We start from the raw sequence: 23,211 nt of genomic DNA on the forward strand, positions 1-23,211 counted from the left end.
GTCCGGTGTTGGGATATTCTTGGTGTCTTCTACTGTAAAGACTGATGTAAAATATTCATTCAGTGTTTTTGCCATCTCCATATTTCCCACCATTAATTTCCCGGTCTCATCCTCTAAGGGACCAACATTTACTTTAGCCACCCTTTTTCTTTTTATATAACTATAAAAACTCTTACTATCTGTTTTTATATTTTTTGCTAATTTACTTTCATAATCTATCTTCCCTTTCTTAATCAATCTTTTTGTTATTTTTTGCTGTCTTTTAAAGTTTTCCCAATCCTCTATCCTCCCACTAGATTTGGCTACCTTATATGCCCTTGTTTTTAGTCGAATACTATCCTTAATTTCTTTACTTAGCCACGGATGGCTGTCTTTTTTTCTTTTACACTTTTTTCTCAGTAGAATATACTTTTTTTGGAAGTTGTAAAATAACTCCTTAAATGTACGCCACTGATCATGTATCGTCTTACCCTTTAATCTATTTTCCCAATCCACTTTACTCAATTCCGCTCTCATACCTTCATAGTCTCCTTTATTCAAGCTTAGCACACTTGTTTGAGATACAACCTCCTCACCCTCTAATTGAATATGGAATTCAACCATGTTATGGTCACTCATTCCAAGGGGATCCTTTACTAGGACATTTTTAATTAATCCTGTCTCGTTACACAGGACCAGATCTAAGGTTGCTTGCCCTCTGGTCGGTTCAGTTACATACTGCTCAAGAAACCCATCCCTAATACACTCAATGAACTCGTCCTCAAGGCAGCCCTGCCCAATTTGATTTGTCCAATTAATATGATAGTTAAAATCCCCCATAATTATAGATGTTCCCTTATTACAAGCCTCAACTATTTCCTGATTGATACTCCGTCCAACCGAGTTACGACTGTTCGGAGGCCTATAGACTACGCCCACTAGTTTTTTTCCCCTTATTATTCCTTATCTCCACCCAAACTGTTTCATTATCCTGATCTTTTGACCCAATATCATTTCTCTGTATTAGTGATTCCTTCCTTTATTAACATAGCCACCCCACCTCCCCTTATTTCCTGCCTGTCCTTCCTGATTGTTAAATAACCTGGTTCTGAACTCCCCAGCCAGGGGAATCAGCCTCTCTGCATCTACCCCGTCAAGCCGCTTGAGCATTTAATAGCTTTCAATGAGATCACCCCTCATTCTTCTAAACTCCAGAGAATATAGCCCCAATCTACTCAACCTCTCCTCACAGGTCAGCCCTCTCATCCCAGGAATCAATCTAGTAAACCTTCGTTGCACCACCTCTAAGGCAAGTATCTCCTTCCTTGGGTAAGGAGACAGAAAGGCACTAATTTAAGCTGCAAAGGACATGAACGATTCAAAATTTATAAACGCAACGCATCGATTGTGTGGAACATTGTCTTGCTGCTCTGCCGAATTCTTCAGCAAACTCATTCAGTATATAGATGAAAGGGGAGGAATTTGGATAACATTCCATTACAGATCAAAAGCATTCTAACATGCCCTCAAGTTGATCTGGACACAAGTGTTTTGTGTGTTTATAAATTCTGAATCATTTATGACTGTTGGAGCTGAAATGGGTAATGCAGCCTTTCTGTAGAGCGAGAGAGAGAGTGCCAAAAACCAGTTAACAGTGTTGGCGATTCTGTAACCATGCACTTTGTAACTTAGATTTATCCAAAGCTTACACCAAAGTGGCTTGAGGTTGCAGCTGTTGAGGTCCAGTGTTGTCGAGAAGCTTGGTTTGGAGTTCTTCCAATGGCAGAATTTGGTGCTCAAAACATTTTTTAAGACATAAATCTGGATCTGCCCCATTACTGACTTGCTTTAAGAAGCAAAAGACTGTTCTATGTGCGGGGATATCTGTCTTGGAAGTAAAACGCTCGAGATGCCATTGGGCCTTTTAGTCTGTTTTTAAAATGTGCTTTGTCCCCTCAGCAGCTCTCATTGGAATGGAGGTCTTGCCGCTTGATCCTTTGAACCTGACATTTATATAGAGTGCTCGTGCCTTCAGGGATCTGTCCATCAAGTGTAATTTAATGAGCAAACTGCAACTCGAAACAATTGTGCTTTGCTGCTGGCCTTTTGGGCCTCATTGACCTTTTTTTACAGTCAGGAAAGCCCTTGTTAGAACATCTGATCTTCAAGTAAATGTTAGTTTGTCAAATCTCATTGTAATGCATAATGGCTACAGAATTGTAAATGTAGATGCCTAACAAGAATTGTTACATCTACGGTCTTGTGGGTTATTTCTTGATCGTATCTCCTCGGTGATGCAAAGACCTAAATTATGACTTATTATTGAAGTACTAGGGGAAAACTCATACCCTCCCACTTTTTCCACCTCTTAAACAGTTCGATGTTGACAAGGAAGCAGGGGACAGGCAGATTTACCACCGCTATTGCATGGAGCGAGCCAGCACCCACTGCGCACATGTGTTTACAACTGTCTCCGCCATCACCGCTGTCGAGGCAGAGAACATGATAAAGAGAAAACCAGGCAAGGTTTACGTTGGCCTAAGCAAACCCCTCCACTAGCTGTGCGTCTCAATAAACCGACCCAGTTTTGAAGATTGCTACTGTTCATTCTGCCGTTAGGAAATAATCGGCCATCATTCACCTAATATGATCAGTTTGGAAATATAGTTTTGTGCTTGTAGTGGTTCGATATTGTTTTGCCGTTTACTAATAGCGAAGAAGGTTACTCCAGAAATTCCTGGGATGTTAAGAACCAACAGGAAGTGTATACATGCGTTGAGAACCCCCCCCCCCCATCACCCCACAGATCTAGATTAAGGGAGGCGTTCATTCAGATATGGATCCTGTCCCCATGTATTCTTTGAGCTGCTGGTTCGTAGGAATTAAACTAGGAGAACTGACCCTTTTGCTGGTACAAACAGATTGAGTATATTTTAACATTGCAAAATTATACCCAGTCTTTTAACACCTTCAGTGGGCAAATGTATACCTCATCATGCCAGTCTCTAGTTAGAACTGAATTAATGGCTTTTTAGTTCTTTAACACTCCATGAAAAGTAACCAAATAAGCCAAATTGTTCAAATTCTTTGTGCCTTATGCTCGGGGTGTTTATTATTGGTTGCCCTGCCATTTAGTGCACCTAGTTTTATGGGGTTTGTGTGATGGGAACATTCAGATAATGGCAATTATTTGATTTTCACTGCAGTGTTCTTATTGAGAGTTGTCGGAGTGAAAGTTCCTTAAGTTATGTGCTGTTTGTGTGTTCTAGCACTTGATTAATTCCTGCTTTGGGAGTGTGTTAAAACTGCTGCTGGAAGGCACTGTGCATTGTGTTGTGCAAATCACAGGCTACACCAGTTAACATAGGGACTGCTACTTGGAAATGTTATGGTAACAACATTTTCCAGAGGACGTATGTGCTAACTTGCTAACTCCTATTTATAGCAGGCATTGTTGCAGTGATTACGGACTGCTAAGATTCATCTCTAAGCCGAGTTTAGATAATTACGGATGATGGCCAGTTGACCCATTTTGGGTCATCCATCCAGAATGGCCCTAATGTCCTACCATTACATCCAACTGGTTCTTAAATAACTCTTTGCCTCCACTAATAAATGGGAATCTGTTCCATGTATTGTATTGATCACTGTGTGAAGAACCTCCTGATACTTGTCCAAAACTGGCCTTTTATTAGTCTGAATCTGTGCCCTCCTTGCTCTCTTGTCCGAATTAATTTAAAGTAGGTTCTGGATCTACCTTTTCCGTTTACTATCTCTGGGACCTCTCTCTCAAATTGCCTCTAGGACACCTCTGCCATTCAAGGCTAAGAAATCCAAGTCTCTCCTTGTAACATTAGGGATCGTTCTAGAGGCTGTTCTTTGCACTGTCTCCAATGGTTGACTGACTCCCCTGTTTCTTGGTAGCCAGCCAGCATACTAATGGTATCGCACCTCCATGGGCTGTGGGCAATGAGGGCTGTGCCTGAGGCAGCCATGTTGGTAGTTGGTTCGTTTCCTGCTTTGAATGCTTTCTGGCTCCTTGACTGTCCATTACACGGGGGAGCATGATTGTTCGAATGTATCGACGGGAGAGCTGACTACCTGGTCGATGATGATAGTTATCCCTGCTAGGCTATACACCCCCTCGGATACAGTTAGAAGGTTGATCCATTTCTTTTGATTGTTCCATGCCAAAGTACAAAAATCTAATGTTTGTTACTTAACTGAATTAAATCTGCAAAGAGACATCCCTACAAAACTTAAGTTAATCTTCTTCATTTTTCTTTGTGTTCTAGACGTAATCACACCTAATGGGTTAAACATCAAGAAGTTTTCTGCCATGCACGAGTTTCAGAATCTGCATGCCTTGTACAAGTCTCGCATCCAGGAATTTATTCGAGGCCACTTCTACGGGTATTGCATGCTGCTTTTTCATCTTTTAATGTGTTGTAGCAACACGCTGGGATTTTTATGTCCAGTGAAAGGCGTCTTTAGACCACTACTGCACTCTATATAGCAGGCTTTATCAATCTTTGAAAGCTTAAGAGCCATAAAAATGAGTTATGATCTGACCAGCCATAAGCTTCAACTCCACACACTCACTGATTTAACCCATTGCAAGCATTCCATGTACAAAAACACTGGAATCTAGCAGACCCTGTGCTTTGCTTCCAACCACCTTAAATACCACCAATCCATCTTCATGCTTCTCTTTCTCACACAGTTACCAACAGTGGCTTGGTCCATAAGCCCAGTGTGGTTCCTTCCATTAAGTAACAATTTCAGGCACGGCTTCATCCCTCTTAAGTGACTGAGTGTGTTTTTTGCTACAAAGATAAGATTGCCAAAAATTAGTGTGCAAACTAGTCTGAAAACAGAAATAAAAACAGGAAATGCTGGAAACACTCAGCAGGTCAGGCAGCACCTTTGGAGCAAGAAACAGAGTTAACGTTTCAGGTTGATGACCTTTCGTTAGAACGGTCATCAACGTGAAACATTAACTCTGTTTCTCTCTCCACAGATGCCGCCTGACCTGAGTATTTCCAGCATTTTCTGTTTTCATTTCAGATTTCCAGCATCTGCAGTATTTTGCTTTTGTATTAGTCTGAAAACAGATTCATTATTGGGCCATTATGATGCAAGAAATCCCACCTACTGCAAACTACTTTTTAGTACTTGGTTTCCTGACTACTTGGTAAGACTTTCTGAAACAAAGCATTTATGTGTCACATTTCTGTGTGTGCAAAACAATCCAATCCCTGTATATATTTAAAAAAAAAGTCATAAATATTGTGTAAGGGCAAGATATGCAAAGTCAAAACCTGCAGCATGTATTCACTGGGACTATAGTCCTCTTGTTATATCACTGATGTAGTTCTGTAAATATGTCTGCACTGAACACTCCGTTTTTATAAATGGAAGAATATTTTAACATAGTTGAAATTCTTTTTACATTCTTTTTAAAGGGGCGTGTTATTGAAGTGCTCCCTTTTGTTGGAGAAAATTGAACCTTTTTTAATAAATCTGTTTGATTCCAGCCACCTGGATTTCAATTTGGAAAAGACCCTCTTCTTCTTCATTGCTGGCAGATATGAATTTACAAATAAAGGAGCTGACTTATTCATAGAAGCTTTGTCGAGATTAAACTTCCTCCTCAGGGTAAGAATGCGGGAAGAGACAAAATTCCATCGGGTGCTTGCGCTGAATTGTAACATTATTCCGGAACAGTTCTTCTCGAGCATCACGACTACTTGCTGTAGTTTGTGATCAGCTGTCATGAATATATTCTATTCTGCGCAAAGCTGATAGTTTAATCAGATGCTCGAGGTGTCCAGATGAAAAGGATTTAAGTATATAAATCTCATCTGGATGCTGCCGTTTAGATTATTGGTTCACCTATAGTGTGTGGTTTTATTGAATAACTACAAGCCAAGCCATTTCATCTGCAGTGAGAGTGCACTAAATGGTGAGGCCAGATGGCCAACAGATTTGTATTTCGAATCCAAGAAATTCTAGCCCAGAATGCCGCCATACTTGTGCTGCTGATTTTCAGCGAGAGCTATCCACTCTAATCCCATGCCCCTGATTCTTTTTCCTCTTAATTTCGTTCTTTTCAAAATCATATCCAATTGCCTTTTAAATGCTGTTCGTCTCTGCCTCAAATGCCATTTTGTAGAAAAGCATTCCAAGTTCTAAGCCGTCTGCTTAGAGAAATTCTTCTGCCTTCTCCTTACATTCTTTCAGCGATGATGCTGGCCAGCGGAATCGCCCCATAGCGCTTTGTGTAACCCACATCGCAAGGCGCTTACAGGCACAAGCTGACATTCAGTGCATCGCCAACTAGGAGCTATTGTATGTGATCTGTTTAGCTGTCTGTTTTAATGTAGATACTTGGCCCGTTCCACAGCAGTGTCAGAGTACGATGGGAGGAAATGCCCAGCCATCATATAATATCCATTTTCAATTTCAACACCATCCAGGTTGCCATTAATCTCCAATTTGGTTTAACCTCACTTTTTGTACAGGCTGTACCTGAATTTTTCACGTGTTTTGCCAAAAAGTAAAAAGAAAATCAACTATAATATATAAAAAGGCTGATTTATATAGTCTAAATGCCTTTGAATTAATCACTGCTTCAGAAACTTTACCTAGGTGGATTATGCCGATGGGAAAGTTTAAAAACCCAAGTTACTTGTGTATTTTTTATGGATGGGAGCTGCCTTTAATATAACTGAACTGGAAGGGGTTAAGTATTAATGTGACTCTTACAAATTCAGGTTTGTTGTAGACTGCTTTTCTGCCTTGGTGGCAGCGGTCTGTCCTGTCCTGAGTATCTTAACTTCTGAGAGAGCGGACCCGCACTGCCCTATACGTACTTGTACGATGGTGTAGCAACCGTACACGTTTGTGATCTTAACTAGATATTGGTGTCTTTCACGAGCAGCCTACTTCAGTCTCTTACCAAGGCGCAAACACTTGAAGAGATGAGGCCTGATTCAAATCAATAAGCTGCTATATTTCACGGTGAGGTGAATAAAAGGAATAGCAGTTAAGATTGGACTAGTTCAATTCAAACTGTACAACTTATCCTCATGTAATACACACAAAACAAGGATATGCAGCATTGCTTGATGTGATTTGGTCTGATCTGCTCAAACCTGCAGCCCTCAAATTTAAGGGTCTTCAAGCGGGTTGAGGGATAAATGTTGACCAGGGCACTGGGGGGAAAATACTGCTGCTCTTCAGATAGTGGCATGGGATCTTTTTATGTCCACCTGCGAGGAACGATGGGGCCTTGGTTTAACGTCTCATCCAAAAGATGGCACCTCCAACGGTGCAGCACTGCCTCCGCTCCTAGATTATGTGCTCAAGTCTCTGGAGTGGAACTCGAACCCACGACCTTCTGACCCAGAAGCGAGAGTGCTACCCACTGAGCCAAGGCTGGCACAGCGTCATGTCATGATTCTGCCTCAGGAGGGGGGGGGCCCTTGCAGTAACCCCCTGCCACTGGCGCTGGAGAGAAGAAACAACAGTAAAAAGAGGCTGCTGGCAGATTTTCCACTACCATCAGCTGGAAATGGGCTGCGTCCCTGATTTATGGTGACTGAAAAAATGCATTTTCTGATGGGTGTTATTGTAACCTACTCCATGACCCATGGGATAAAAGGAAATACTGGGCTAATAAGTGAAATTCGGTTTTTAGTACAAGATTCCAGGATGTTTATCTCTGCTTTGGGGAACAAATACTTCTATCAATTTTCTTTTCTATATGAAAATAACAACTACTTGCATTTAATGTAGTAAAACATCCCAAGGCACTTTACAGGCCCGAGTTTCAGACAAAGTTTGACACGAGCCACATAAGGAGATAGTGGAACAGGTGACCAAAAGCTTAGTCAGAGAGTAGGTTTTAAAGAGCATCTTAAAGGAGGAGAGGGAGGCGGAGAGGTTTAGGGAGGGAATTCCAGAGCTTGGGACTGAGGCAGCTGAAGGCACGGCTGCCAAAACCATAAATATTGGCCTGGAAACTCTATGCTACCTGCAGAATACCAACCCCACTTACCAGCAGTAGGAACAGTCAAAGTAACAGGTTTGTCAATGTTTAGATTTAAAAAGAAAAACCTTTTATCTGATTTGTAAGATTATAGCCAGTCCGCAGCGCTGGTGATTGGACCACATGAACCATAAAGAGCGATCAGTTTGTGGGGGGGTGTTGGGTGGGTGCAGAAATGCAGCCTGTTTTTAGCTACTATAGAAGTTGCCCATTTCCTCTCCCCTCTGCTCAATAGTTTTTGGACGTCATGCCTCCTCCTTCCCAATATCACAGCCTCAAGTCCCAGAGAAACCCAGCCAGAGCTCTGCACTCTTTTCCCCCCCCCCCCCCCCCCTTCAGACCCCTGGGTGCTGTACTGGTGTAGCTCAGAGCAATATCAATATGTTCCTCTGATGTGTGGATGCATTACATTTGGCAATGGAATAGCAACAGAAATGATATTGTTGGCAACTGCATATCACGATGTGCTTCTAATTTAAAGCAATATATCTGCTTCCTGTTTCACAAACAGGAGCCACTCGATTCAGAGAGCTGTCCTATAACTCGCTGCCAGACGTCTCTTATCCTGCATCTACTGCACTTCTTGAACAATAAACATTTAAGCCTTTTTTTTACTCTTTCCAGTCCGTCTTGACCAATCTTAGTTTTTTTTCCCCCTAAGAATGTTCATGAGCTCAAGAGTAACAGCGCCAGGGACCCGTGTTCGAATCCGGCCTCGGGTGACTGTGTGGAGTTTGCACATTCTCCCCGTGTTTGCGTGGGTTTCCTCCGGGTGCTCCGGTTTCCTCCCACAGTCCAAAGATGTGCGGGTTAGGTTGATTGGCTATGATAAATTGACCCTTAGTGTTAGGGGGATTAAATACGTGGGGTTACAGGGATTGGGTGGGATATGTGTCGGTGCAGGCTCGATGGGCCGAAATGGCCTCTATCTGCACTGTGGGGTTTCTGTGATTCTGTGAACCCGCACTCAGTGCTACGGAGCCTGTGTTTTCTCAGCAATGTGATCCACGTTTGAAAGTCAGCAATCCTGACAGTGCCTCCGACAGGTCTGTTTATTGTGAAATTGGTTGGCTGAATGAATCGCTCTTCCATGAAAATGTGGAAGATGAGTTTTCTACCTTCAGGGAATCTCTTTGATACTGAATGGCCTGAACTTACAAATCGCTGATCGACCAAACTTTTGACATTTATCCCACCTTGTGAGAACTCCTTGCCACTTTAGAAGAGTTCATTTTAAATCAGTACTTAAACTCGATGTAAGTACAGGAAACTCTCGACTTACCGGCACCCAAACAACCGGAAACCTCGGTTAACCGGCAAAATTCAGGAGTAGGTTCAGTTAAGTTTTTCTTCATATTAGTGGCCGTTTCTTGATTCTTGGCTGTGTAATCGGGGTTTCCTGCACTTGTTGCTAAGCAACAGGGACGCTTGGTCTGTGGCCGGGCTTCTTGCACCTGTTGCTAATCAACAGGGAAGCCTGGATTTGTTGCTGTGTACGGAGCTCTCGTACCTTTTAAACTATAACTCTCTGTAATCCGGACTTTTTGATAAACCGGCACCACGTCGGTGCCGGATAAAGAGTTTCCTGTAGTGAGCATGTGGAACTCGCTACCGCATGGAGTGATTGAGGCATAGATGTATTTAGGGGAAGCTAGATAAGTACGTGAGGGAGAAAGGAATAGAAGGATGTGTTGATAGGGGGAGATGAAGTTAATAGAGTAGGAGGAGGCTCGTGTGCTGCATAAACACCAGCATAGACCAGTTGGGCCGAATGGCCCTGTTTCTATGTAAAAATGTGTTACTTTTCTCAATAGATTTTTAAAAACACAGTATATAACATGAAAAATCATACTGGGCTTGGAGAGGTAAAGAAAATATTAGCCAGATCTTCTGCTCAAGGTCGATTGCATGGGGACAGGATCAAGCTTGCACATGGTGCTCTCGTGGTCCAATAACTTGGGTTTGAAGCAGCACTGAGTTCTACTTGATCTGCCCATGATTACTGTGCCGCTGGAATCCAAAGTGGTTCAAACTTTGCTGTTTCAGGTTAATGTGAGAAATTGAAATCTTGGTCCAAATTGGACCGTTTTGAATTAGATGCACCGATCTGTTAAATGCTAATTTAAGGAAAATGTGAGGTCATCCACTTTGGACCTAAAAAGGATAGAACAGGGTACTTTCTCAATGGTGAAAAGCTAAAAACTGGAGGTCCAAAGGGACTTGGGGGGCCAAGTACATAGATCATTAAAATGTCATCAACAGGTACAGAAAAATAATCAAAAAGGCTAATAGAATGCATTACGTATGATATACAGCACAGAAATGGGCCATTCGGCCCTACCAGTCCATGTTAGTGTTTATGCTCCACTCCAGCCTCCTCCCATCTTTCCTCATCTAACTCTATCAGTATAACCCTCTATTCCCTTCTCCCTCCTGCTTATCTAGCCTCCCCTTAAATGCATCTATACTATTCGCTTCAACCATTCCCTGTGGTAGTGAATTCCACATTCTCACCACTCTCTGGGTAAAGAAGATTCTCCTGAATTCCCTGTTTGATTTCTTGGTGACTATCTTATATTGATGGCCTCTGGTTCTTCTCTTCCCCACAAGTGGAAACACTCTCTATCTATTCTATCAAAACCTTTCATAATTTTAAAGACCTCTACTAGGTCGCCCCTCGGCCTTCTCTCCAAGAGAAAAGAGACCCAGCCTGTTCATTCTTTCCTGATGGGTATACCCTCGCATTTCTGGTATCACCCTTGTACATCTTGTCTGCACCCTCTCCATGCGCCTCTTTTTCTATAATATAGCGACCAGAACTGCACACCGTACTCCAAGTGTGGTGTAACTAAGGTTTGATACAAGTTTAGCATAACTTCCCTACTTTTCAATTCAGTCCCTCCAGAAATAAACCCTAGTGCTTGGTTTGCTTTCCTAGATTCTTTTAAAATGCACAAATGTAATCCATCCGGATCAGGGGTTTTATCTTTTTTGAGTTTGATTAGTTTATTTTAATATTTCTCCTCTTTATTTTAAATGCATTTATCTCATTTCTAGTCTCATCATCCAATGTCATGTCCACCTGTTCTATCTCCCTGGTATCTATCACTGCCTGTGCTATTATCCTGCCCATACCTTAGTGGCCCTATTCTCATCCTGATTTTCCTTTTTTATATTTATGTGCCTCTAAAATATTTAACTCTTGTTTTATGTTCCTTGATAATTTAATTTCATAGTTCCTTTTTGCCTTTCTAATTTTTTTTTACTTCTCTCCTAAACTCTTCATATTCTCCCTTATCATGCTCTCCCTGCTGTCCATGTACTTGGTGTACGCCTCTTTCCTTACCTTCAATTTTTCCCTATGTCTTTATTCATCCATGGTATCTCATTAGTGTTTAGCTTGTTCTTGTTTTTTAGTGGAATATATTTTTGCCGGACTCCGTTGAACACCTTTTAAAATATTTCCCACTGCTGTTCTACATTGTTTGTCTTGACAAAGGGTTCACCTGAAACATTGACTCTATTTTCTCTCCACAGATGTTGCCTGGCCTGCTGAGTTTTTCCAGCATTTTCTGTTTGTCAATATTGTTGTCCATTTTATTTTCCCAAGTTCTATTCTCAGTCCCTCAAAATCGGCTTTTCTCCAATCTATTGCCCTGGTCTTCGTCATACTTATGTCCTTCTCAATTATGATCTTAAAGCGTATTATATGATGGTCACTGTTGTCTAGATGTTCCCCTACTTTTACTTCTTTTATCTGCTCTGGTTCATTCCCCATTACTAGATACAATAGCGAATCCTCCCTTGTTGGGCTTCTTGCATATTGGGTTAGAAAGCAGTCCTGTACACATTGTAGGAACTCCATTCCCTTATCCTCTTTACCTACATCTTCTGGCCAATTAATATCAGGATAGTTGAAATCCCCCATGGTGTTACTCATTTCCCTCATTTGTTTGCCTATTTCTTCCTCCCTTCCACTATTGGGTGGTCTGTAGACTACCCCTATTAGTGTGATTGATCCTTTTATTATCTTTTATCTCTCTCCACATGGATTCTATTTTTGTCTTGCTGATAGCTGTCACTTTTTTCTACTGCCATTATGTTATCCCTAATAAGTACAGCTACTTCACCTCCCCTTTTTCCCTCTCGGTCCCTTTTCTTGTCTCGGCAATCCCTACTATGTCTGGTTCCTTGCAACTTCTTATTGCCTCCAGTTCCCCTGTTGTATTACTGACACTGCAAATTGCTGTACAGACAGTTTAACCCATTTTTAATAGCAGTTCATCTCAATTTATTGTTAACTATCTTTTTACACTCCTGTTCTATAACTCTCTTTCTCTTTATTTCCTGACCATCAATGTCCTCCCTTACTTTATTTTTTTCCTATGCTCTCTCTTTTCCCATTTTGTTTATATTTAGGCTGGTTTAATTTCTTGTAGATCCCTCTCCCCATCTTACTAGTTCAAAGCCTTTGCCACTCCCCCCCCCCCCCCCCCCCCCCTCCCTATTTACCCTTTCCACTAGGACATGGGTTCCACCCCGGTTCAGGTGGAGCCCGTCCCATCGGTACAGCTTCTTCCTGTCAGTTCTGATGCCAGTGTCCCATGAAAAGGAACCCCTCTTTCCCACACCAGCCCTTTAGCCACGTGTTAATTCTCATGAACTGACTGTTTCTATGGCAATTTGCACATGGCTCGGGCAATAATCCAGAGATTGCACCGTATCTTGCGGCCCCTTCGGATGCGATAGCGAAGCGATTGTGCTGAAACCCAGAACTTGCGATCTGTCAAGAATCATCTTGACAAATCGCATGCATTCCCGGGAAAAGGGCCTCCGCGGGCGGAGTTTGCCCAACTTCTGCCCAGCGAATGCCCGTGAAATTCTTATGCCTGGCCTTGAATGGAGAGCAGCGTAGGTTTAACAGAATGATACCCAGACTCCAAGGGTTAAATTACGAGGAGAGATTACACAAATTAGGGTTGTATTCCCTAGAATTTAGACGGTTAAGGGTTGATTTGATCAAAGTTTTCAGGATATTAAAGGGAACAGATAGGGTAGATAGAAATAAACTATTTCTGCTGGTTGGGGAGTTTAGGACTAGTGGGCATAGTCTAAAAATTAGAGCCAGACTGTTCAGGTGTGAAATTTGGGAGCTCTTCTACACACAGGGTGGTAGAAGTTTGGAACTCTCCTGCAAATGGCGATTGATGCTAGATCAATTGTTAATTTTAAATCTGAGATCGATAGATTTTTGTTAACCTAAGGGATATGGGGCAAAAGCAGGCATATGGAGTTAGGTTGCAGATCAGGCATGATCTCATTGAATGGCAGAACAGGCTCGAGGGGCTAAATGGCCTACTCCTGTTCCTGTGTTCCTATAGCCTGTAAATATTCTACACCCCCCCCCCCCCCCCCCCCCCAAACAATCTCCATCCGTGGCAACTGGGAGTTTTGACTAGTGAATCCTTTGGACTTCAATGTGCTTATCTCTTAAGTGATATCTTTAGTCTGTCAATACCCCGTCCCTTCATAAAAGTTTGGACTGTGGCTGTAGCAAAAAAAAAACACTACCTAATTTTATAAAGTCGTGCAGTTTTGTGAGGGAAAGGGTAACTCAACATCTTGATGATTATTTGTGCACTGAAACCCTGTCAAATTGGGTACAATCTGTGTTTGTGTGTGTGTGTGTGTGTGTGTACGCACACACGGAGGTGCCCACTTTCAGATCAGATGTTAAACCGTCACTTTTTTGCTTTGAAGAGCAGGGAGTTCACCTAGAGATCCAGTCAACATTCATCCACCAGCAAAAAAATAACTTGACTGCTCACTTCATCTAATTGCTGTGCACAAATTGGTTGCCACACTTGCCTACAAAACAGTGACTACACTTCCAAAGTAATTCATTGGCTATAAAGAAAGACTTACACTTATGTAGTGTCTTTCACGACCTTGGGACATCCCAAACCGCTTTACAGCCAATTAAATACTTTTGAAGCGTGGTCACTTTTTTGTAATCTAGGAAACTTGGCAGTCAATTTTGGATGAGGGATAAATGTTGACAAGGACACTGGGGAGAACTCCCCTTGCTCTTCTTTGAAATAGTGCCATGGAATCTTTTCCGTCCATCTGAGAATGTAGACCGGGCCTCGGTTTAATGTCTCACCCAAAAGACGGCGCCTTCGACAGTGCAGCACTCCCTCTGTACTGAATTGGAATGTCCGCCTAGAATTTGTGCTCAAGTCCCTGGAGTGAAACTTGAACCCACAACCTTCTGACTCTGAGGAGAGTGCTACCAACCATTGTTGACACTGTAAAGTGCTTTTAGACATCTTAACATTGTGAAAGCCACTTTGCAAATGCAAGTTTGTTCTTTTCTAATGACTTTTTTAAAAAGAAGTTGCCTTGGCAAATGAGGTTTTCGTCAATGTTATTTGTTTTCTCCAATGTTAGAAACATAGAAGATAGGAGCAGGAGTAGGCCATTCGGCCCCTCGAGCCTGCTCCGCCATTCAATGAGATCATGGCTGATCATCCAAATTCAGTACCCTGTCCCTGCCTTCTCCCCATATCCCTTGATCCCTTTAGCCTTAATAAATATATTCAAGAAGGAGTTGGATATATTTCATGAACTGGCCTCCACCGCCCTCTGTGGCAGAGAATTCCACAGGTTCACCACTCTCTGGGTGAAGAAATTCCTCCTCATTTCGGTCCTAAATGGCTTACCCCTTATCCTTAGACTATGACCCCTGGTTCTGGACTCCCCGGCCATCGGAAACATCCTTCCTGCATCTAGTCTGTCCAGGCCTAACAGAATTTTATAGGTTTCGATGAGATCCCCTTGCAATCTTCTAAACTCCAGTGAGTATAAGCCCAATCGACACAATCTCTCCTCATACATCATTCCTGCCATCCCAGGTATCAGCCTGGTGAATCTTCGCTGCACTCCTTCCATGGCAAGAACGTCCTTCCTCAGATAAGGAGTCTTCCTATGCACGAGAGCATATTTTAAAAATTTGCCGTACCATGAGTAATATCTGTTCTTATTGAACCACACGGCAGATGATGTTCACTGAAAGCATTACACTATATCCAGTTTTCAAACGTAAATAGACAATTAATGACTCTTAGAAGTAGTGTTGAAAACTGTGCCGTGCAAAGATTTTTTTTTTTTGTGCTGGGAACTAAGAATTGGTTCATTTTACATAGTGTTTCTTTCTTTTAGGTTCACAAGTGTGATGTAACAGTTGTGGTGTTTTTCATAATGCCGGCAAAAACACACAACTTTAATGTTGAAACATTGAAGGGGCAGGCAGTCAGAAAACAGCTATGGTAAATCAATCTTTTTTCTTATTTTTAAATGTTCTCTGTTGCATTTGAGAGCTTAACAGTATTTTAACATCGGTGTCACCTGAGCGAATAACCTTAGTAGCTAGATCATTCTTCATTGAGCAGTTGAATACAGATTCCATTCTATTATTAAGACGATCCATGGTTATTTTTAACATCTTTAAACAAAACATGGAATGGTGTTGATTTTATATTCATCCCCTGTTGGGGGAATGGAGTGGTCTATTGGGTAAGACACTTGTTTAAACACAGCCCAGATTGATGGAATGAAAGTCGTCTCTATCTGTCTGTAAGGGCCCTGTGTAAAATGAGTTTGGAGCAGCCTGAATCCTGTTGGAGTGGTTATGGGCCTACGACACAAAACTACCCCAATTTGGCACTAATTGACAATCTCTCATGGCCACAATCTCTCCTGGAACTCCCTAGCTAACAGCACTTTGGGAGTACCTTCACCACACGGGCTGCCATGGTTCAAGAAGGCAGCTCACCACCACCACCTCCTCGAGGGCAATTGGGGATGGGCAATAAATGCTGGCCTTGCTGGCCTTGCCCACATCCCAGGAATGATTTTTTTTTTTTTTTTTTTTTTTAAAAGATAGCTGCTATGAGAAATGAAGGGGGACACACAAATGTCACACTGATGCAGTCGGGTGTGTTCTGCGGTTGGTGCGGCGGTCCTTTGCCGAGGCTGCCCCTGTCTATGCTGTATGTATCTGCCCATTGAACGTGTGATGCCGATACTGGGCATTTGAAATGGGAAGAGTTTCATTTCCCAGCAATAACCTTCCTTTAACTCGAGTGCAAATAAAATAAATAAACATTGCGTGAGATAGCAGCCCAACTGGTTCTATTCTCCTACGAGCCACTGACGATTGAATAAAAGAATTCAAACAGACATGCACTTACTGCCCATCACCACCAGTAAACCTGGAGCTGTAACCATAGCAACTCTCTGCTATACCTGCAGTTGGTTTTTTTCTGTGACATCAGTACCACAAACTAAACCTGCTTGTGCCATGCAGTTGATACAAAATTATTACCACAGTAAAATTTACATAGATTGCCAAAATATGTCCAATTAATTGCCTATAATCTTAGGCAGTCCCTCGGAACCGACTGCGGGACCTACAGTCTCTGTCACAGGTGGGGCAGATGGTGGTTGAAGGGGCGGGTGGGTGGGGTGCTTGGGTTGACATGTGCTCCTTCCGCTGTTTGTGCTTGGCTTCCGCTTGCTCCCGACGAAGAGACTCGAGGCGTTCGGCACCTTCCCAGATGCTTCTCCTCTGCTTTGTGCGATCTTGGGCCAGGGATTCCCAGGTGTCGGTGGGGATGTTGCACTTTTTCAAGGAGGCTTTGAGGGTGCCCTTGAAGTGTTTCCTCTGCCTACCTAGGGCTGTCTTGCCGCGTCGAAGCTCCGAGTAGAGCGCTTGTTTTGGGAGTCTCGTATCGGGCATGCGGACAATGTGACCCGTCCATCGGAGCTGATCGAGCGTGGTCAAAGCTTCGATGCTGGCGATGTAGGCCTGAGCAAGAACACTGATGTTGGTGTGCCTATCCTGCCAATGGATAGGCAGCGCTGGTGGTACCTCTCCGGTGCTTATAATAATACTTTAAAATAAAACAGTGTGGCGGTACCACCGGTTGTCCCTTACATTGAGATACATAATTCCCTTTAACTTACCTTACTGTATGTATAACTTACCTGTTTGGGCCATTGCCCCTTTAACCTACCTGTTTGGGCCGTTGCCCCTTTAAGACGTGCCCTTGCGCGCTGACGCCACGTACCACGTGACGTACATGTGGCGGCCGCCGGCCCGACTCGGTCTTCCAGGATGGCCGCCGGCACAGCCCGGCCTCGCGACTTCGGCCGCATCGGCCAGCCGACGGGAGCGACGTGATCTTCCGCTCCCGCGGCAAGCATCGGCTCAGCCTTGCCTCCAACTCCCGCTCGCGACTTAGGCCTCAATGGCCAGCGACGCAACAACACGCATCACGTGACGCCTTAAGCGCAGGAAACGCGAACAACGCGATGACGTCATCACGCTCTCCACAGGACTGCGAACTCCGTCCTCGTGGCGTCCCCGCTGGGGAAAGACCTACACCACTGTTCCTACAGTCAGCCATCTTACCTGCTACCTTACCTGTTGTATTTAACCTGTTCCTGTAAATAAACAACTTATTTATAGTTTGTCGAAGTCGAACTCGATTATTTAGTGGCGATGCACACGAATCGCTACAACAGAATAATTCAAGACTCCCATCATGACGGAATAACAATCAGGTGCACCACTCCATGGCCGCTGTTACAAATTTCAGGTCTACCCTAGTGGACCTCATGTCCCTTACTCATAAAAGCTCACCCATACTGCCCAATAGCTAGTTGTATGATAGCAGAAATCCCCTTGCTATTTGGACTCTTCACTCTTGAAGGAGACTTCATGCAGGGAATAAATCCTGTACATTTATTTATTTATTCTAAAAGGCCTCTTCCATGTGTAAGTTTCCCTGATTTCCATGCTTTGCTGCTAGCTGTAATTGGGAGCTCATTGGACTCTTGGACAGAGACATGTCTCTCCCGGTGCCTTGGTTGGTAAAATTACCAACCAGTGTGCAAATGAGCCCTATGAAAGCCAGGTTCCATTGTTAATCTGCGTTAAGTTGACTGCTCCATGTCAGGGCAGCTGTTGGGGCACCACAATGCTCCTAGGCAAGGAAGGAAAACAATGAACCAAGGATTCCTGCTCCTGATTTACTATCCATTGACTCCTGCTGTAAAGATTGATTGTGGCTATTGGATGAGGGCAGGATCTGCTTTGGTTGTAATTCCCTCCAGCCACCCCCAGTTAAATGGCCTGTACACCCACTGAGTTTACACATGAATGGCACCTTGGGCAGTGTACCAGATGGTGGCCAGTGACTTCAACACAAGTCTGGCAAAATTGTTTGGATAAAGTATTCTTATCCAACCAGAAGCTTATTGTGTTTAATAACACTATTCATTCTTAAAACAGCACGAGTTCTTTTCAAGAAGCCCACATCCAGGGGATAATAGGAGCTAGTTGCTAAGTCTACTTGCCATCCCTGGTGTATTTGCCAGAGTGACCGATTAATGTTTGAATTGAGTATGAGACTAAAAGGGACATGAGTAAACTATGTGAGACTCTAATCATAGCATAAAGCCTCACATGGGAATTCGGATCAGAGAATTAAGTGCAGAGGTCGGAGGGCACAATTCACAAATATCCGATTTTTCTAGTCATTAATTTTATTGATCTCCGACCTTCATTCTCTGAGATCAGTCAAGTGAGGCTGTGCACCAGACTGAAGCCTTGCAAAATTTTACCCTATGGCTTTACACTGGAAGTAGCAATTGGACTCCTTGATTATTGTCTGTATTGGAATACTGAGCTGAAGGCTACTTTCAAATGGCACGTAGCTAGCACCAGTCCCATGACTCAACATTGGGCACAGTTGTTCCTTGCTATAAGGTAAATTCCTTTGCAACAGCCTGATGAAAAGGATTGTAGGGAGAAGTAAATTGGTGCCGAGTGTTTCTGCATGCCCTGGATGTCAACCCTGGCAATGCAATATCCAGTGCTCACTGCAAACTTTGTATAGCCGCAAGACATTTCATTGTTTTCTTTTGCAGGGATACTGCCCATTTAGTCAAGGAGAAATTTGGAAAGCGGCTTTACGAAGCATTGTTAAAGTAAGTTACTCAGAACCTTCAGCATAAAGTTAAAAAGAAAAAAAGTATATACGCATTATCCGTAGTCTGTGATTGGCAGTACATTTTAAAACTCAGGCGTGCTTTGGATGAAGTTACCCTTTTGGACATGTAGTACAAATGAGCAGAGTAAAGCTGGGGCAAGTTGTATTGAACCATTTTACATGTGCACAAACTGGCTGTCTACTTTTACTTGCAGTCTGTGCTATTATCAAACTACGCACAAGCTTATGTTATGTAGGGAAAACAGGGATTCGATCACGTTAACCGATAGATACTTGCATCCACCTATAAGTGCCTTTTTATGTGATTATTTGTATCTAAAGATTCTGATCATTAAGTTTCTGTGAAACTTGTAAAAGGATATGACCCATTACTAAGAGGTGCTTTAATGGTTTGCAAAAAATGCAGACTAAACTCAACGCATGGGCTTTGGGTAGCTTTGTGTTAAGTTGCACCAACCACCCAAAAATTGATTTGACCTATTCCATTTCTGTCATGATGTAATACTCTTACCAATTATCCTATATATTTGCAGAGGAGAAACTCCAGATATGAACAAGTTCCTTGATCGCGATGACTTGACCATAATGAAAAGAGCCATCTATGCAACTCAGGTATATTTGGAATTGAAATAATCTTTACATCTGTGTACAGATTGAAAATTACTTTTTTTTTAAAAAGGGAAAATAGTTATCCATTGGCTGTAAAGCGCTTTTGGGTGTCTTGTAGTGAAAGGCGTTATATAAATGCAAGTCTTTTTGAGTTTGAAATTTCAAGAGAAATGTCTCAATTAATTGTACTTTTTTGAGACCTTCTGAGTGAAACGTGTCGGTGGAGAGGAAGAATAATATACATGCATGTTGGCCATAATTTGAAGTTCAGAAGTTCCCACTGAGTTAGTCATTGCAGTGAATGCATGGTTTTCCTTTTCTTTAATCTTTAACATGTTCCAGCTCAGACCATTTCATTTTTTTGTTAACATCACAAAACACTAATTGTGTCAATAGATGTCTCTGGGACATGACTTAGGCCTGCACTTCAATCCATCACTCCCCTTGCACATTTTAAAATCAAGGTGCTCTCAAGCTGCTAAATGCATTACACCGTAACAGGAGCAGGCCATTCAGCCCCTCGAGCCTGTTCTGCCATTCAATGGCTGATCTGTACCTCCACCCCATATACCTACCTTTGACCCATATCCCTTTGATACCCTTTAGCTAACAAAAATATGTTGACCTCCGTCTTGAAAGTTTCAACTGTGTTGGGGGAAGAGGACTTCTTCCAAAAACGAAGGAAGGGAGAAATAAAATGCATAGATTGTTCTGCAGTATTTTGATCATCTTGCACTAACCTTAAATATTTGAATATATTTCCATTTTCAATACAAATGAGCTGTGTTGCTGTTTATAACCATTTGTTGGTTGGTTGTCAATGATTTGGAGTTCGTGCCTCTATCAACGAGTCGACTTTATATTCTGAACCCTGATTCTGGCAAAATCCCTTAATGTATTGGGGTGGTTTGTGGCAAGGATTCAGTCATGTCCTTCTTTCGATGTGATTTGCCATCTATTTAATTTTGTACGGTTTTATTTTGATGACCTAAAACAGCTTTTTGCCCACCATGCAGCATTGAGCCGTTGTTTAGCATTGCTAGTACTGCAGCCACTGATCAGAGCTTTGTTCTTACTGACTTCAGCGCCAAACATTGCCTCCTGTGACCACACACAACATGCTCGATGACGGCAAGGACCCCATCCTCAACACCATCAGGCGAATTGGACTGTTCAACAATCGGGCTGACAGGGTCAAGGTACGCGCTTTATCTTCTGTTCATGGGTGAGAATGCATGGCTACAGACCCAGCCTGAGTGATGGGCCTCGCTTTTATGCAATGTTGCATCAGTTATCGGCATGTTCGGAATGAAATGGCATTGTCCAATAGCAGTAGATAATACTGCAGTCCACACGATAGGAATGACCACTGGTCTAAATCTACAGACATCTAGTTAGTTATCTGTTCAATTCACAATGATCCAATATGAGTCACCTGAGGTTCTTACAGCTCCCTCTTTGGCTCTTGCCTGCCATAGTAGTTAATCTGTGTAAAAACTTGTTTGGGGATTTAAGTACATCACAAAGCATTGAATGACACAGGCTATTTGACCCAACAAGACCTGCAAAACTGGAAAGGCCTTTCCCACAGGCACTGGTTTAAGGGTGAACTGCTGTCAGGTGGAGCAGGCACACATGGCCAGAACTTGCTGGCCAGCAGTCCATGTTTGCATTCCCTTTATTTTCCATCGATTTTCCCCGTTTCTGTTCAAACGTAAACATGGTGGCATAGGCTGCTGACTGGCCTGTTCCAGAACCTGCCCTTGCTGAGATCTTTCATCCCCGGTGTGAAGCGCTGACAGCTGAAGGAGCTCATGTAGTTCTGGTTACTGTCTCCTTAGAAAAGTAGGTGGTTTGTGGAACTTATTTTTGCTTGTATTATGAAAACAGTAGGTGTCACATTGGGATTTTGAATGATTAGTCATTATTTAAACATTATGCTGGATTGCGTGTGTGCAATAAGTCATGCATTGAAGTGAAGCAGTAAAGAGATCGATTCTCTTCATTCAACCCCACCCACCTGCCAATTGTTGATGTAGGCCCCCAATCCTGGCAAACCCAGGGCAAGCTCACTGCTGGAAGTTAATGGCCAGTGGCCTGGTTATCCATATTTCCAGTTAAATCAGTGGAATCAAATTCCCCGCACTCTGGGGAGTCTGCCCATCAGTTATTGCACATTCCTAGATCATGGGGACTCCCTCACTGCTCATACACAGTCTCCATCATTCATGTCTTCTTGATGTTGTCTATATAAATCAGTACCTGTTGTCATCCCTTGTATGACTTGTGCATCAGTTATTTATTCTACTTGGGGATAGTGCCGGAAAATTTCTCTCTGACCTGCAAATAAATCCAAAAAAAGTCTTCATCTTGTCTGCACTTGTTCTTCGAAATGAGCCAGTCAATTTCCACAGAAGATGCTTCATGGTCACAGCAGCACTGCAACCCTTGTGTTCCATGTTTTGATCATCTGTACTTATCCCTATCCCTAGTGTGTCAGCTGTGGATCGGTTAGTAGCACTCTCGCCTCGGAGTCGGAAGGTTGTGGGTTCAAGTCCCACTCCAGAGACTTCAGCACAAAATCTAGGCTGACACTCCAGTGCAGTACTGAGGGAGTGCAGTACTGAGGGAGTGCTGCACTCTCAGATGAGATGTTGAATCAAGATGTCTGCCCCCTCAAGTGGACATAAAGGATTCCATGGCTCTATTTAAAGAAGAGCAGAGGCGTTCTCCCCAGTGTCCTAGCCAATATTTATTCCTCAACCAATGTCATTATCATATTGCTGTTTGTGGGAGCTTGCTGTGCGCAAATTGACTGCTGTGTTTCCCCACATTACAACAGTGACTACAGTTCAAAGGTACTTCATTGGCTGTAAAGCACTTTGGGACATCTTGAGGTCATGAAAGGTGCTTTAGAAATGCAAGTCTTTATTTATTTATCGACTTAATCAATGAAGTATTGATTGCTTTGGTCGGCAATCAATTTTGTTTATCTCTCTCGGTGGGGGATCATTTTCTTCTCCTGTCCAGCCATGCTTGAGACTGATTAGTTTCATACTTGTGTTCATGCTCACCGTCCTGTTCATGCTCACCGTCCATTTTAAAGACTTGAATCCAGCAGATGCTGCTAAACTCGCTTTAATGTGTGGTGTTATTATCTCCCCTCTATGTTCATGCAAATATCCTCTGCTGAGATGGTGGGCAAGCAACCACTTCCCAGACCAATACCTCTGGACAGTAAAAGGCACAAACCAGAATACTCCCGAGTCCTGGCTCTTTATCTTTTCCTCCCATCTTTCTAGGATGGGCCTAGCCTGCTCTTGGGACCTCCTCAGAGTGTCTGGTAGGGGATCGGGGAGCACCATTGTAAGCAGCCACAAGGATTGATTCCACTAATGACGTGGTGGTGTGGCAATGCACTATACAGCTGGAAGCGAGGCATTGCATGACCTAAGCTTTTCACTGCCTGGCTGTAGCTGATTTGAGATTGCT

The 23,211-nt window shown here is 42.9% G+C and overlaps 1 protein-coding gene across 1 annotated transcript in view; it reads left to right on the plus strand.

The window, feature by feature from the left end:
• The window catches only part of gys2 (glycogen synthase 2), a 61,972-nt gene that overhangs the window by 27,206 nt on the left and 11,555 nt on the right, over window positions 1-23,211 (plus strand). The window contains exons 5-11 of the mRNA XM_086010019.1: window positions 2,356-2,500; window positions 4,275-4,392; window positions 5,517-5,637; window positions 15,254-15,360; window positions 19,028-19,087; window positions 19,644-19,722; window positions 20,805-20,918. Of these exons, the coding sequence (XP_085866145.1) occupies window positions 2,356-2,500; window positions 4,275-4,392; window positions 5,517-5,637; window positions 15,254-15,360; window positions 19,028-19,087; window positions 19,644-19,722; window positions 20,805-20,918 (744 nt within the window). The remainder of the gene's footprint in view (window positions 1-2,355; window positions 2,501-4,274; window positions 4,393-5,516; window positions 5,638-15,253; window positions 15,361-19,027; window positions 19,088-19,643; window positions 19,723-20,804; window positions 20,919-23,211) is intronic.

This window comes from Somniosus microcephalus, chromosome 17, assembly GCF_052327205.1.
Source record: "Somniosus microcephalus isolate GS21.2 chromosome 17, FLI_Smic_1.0, whole genome shotgun sequence".
Lineage (NCBI taxonomy): Eukaryota > Metazoa > Chordata > Chondrichthyes > Squaliformes > Somniosidae > Somniosus > Somniosus microcephalus.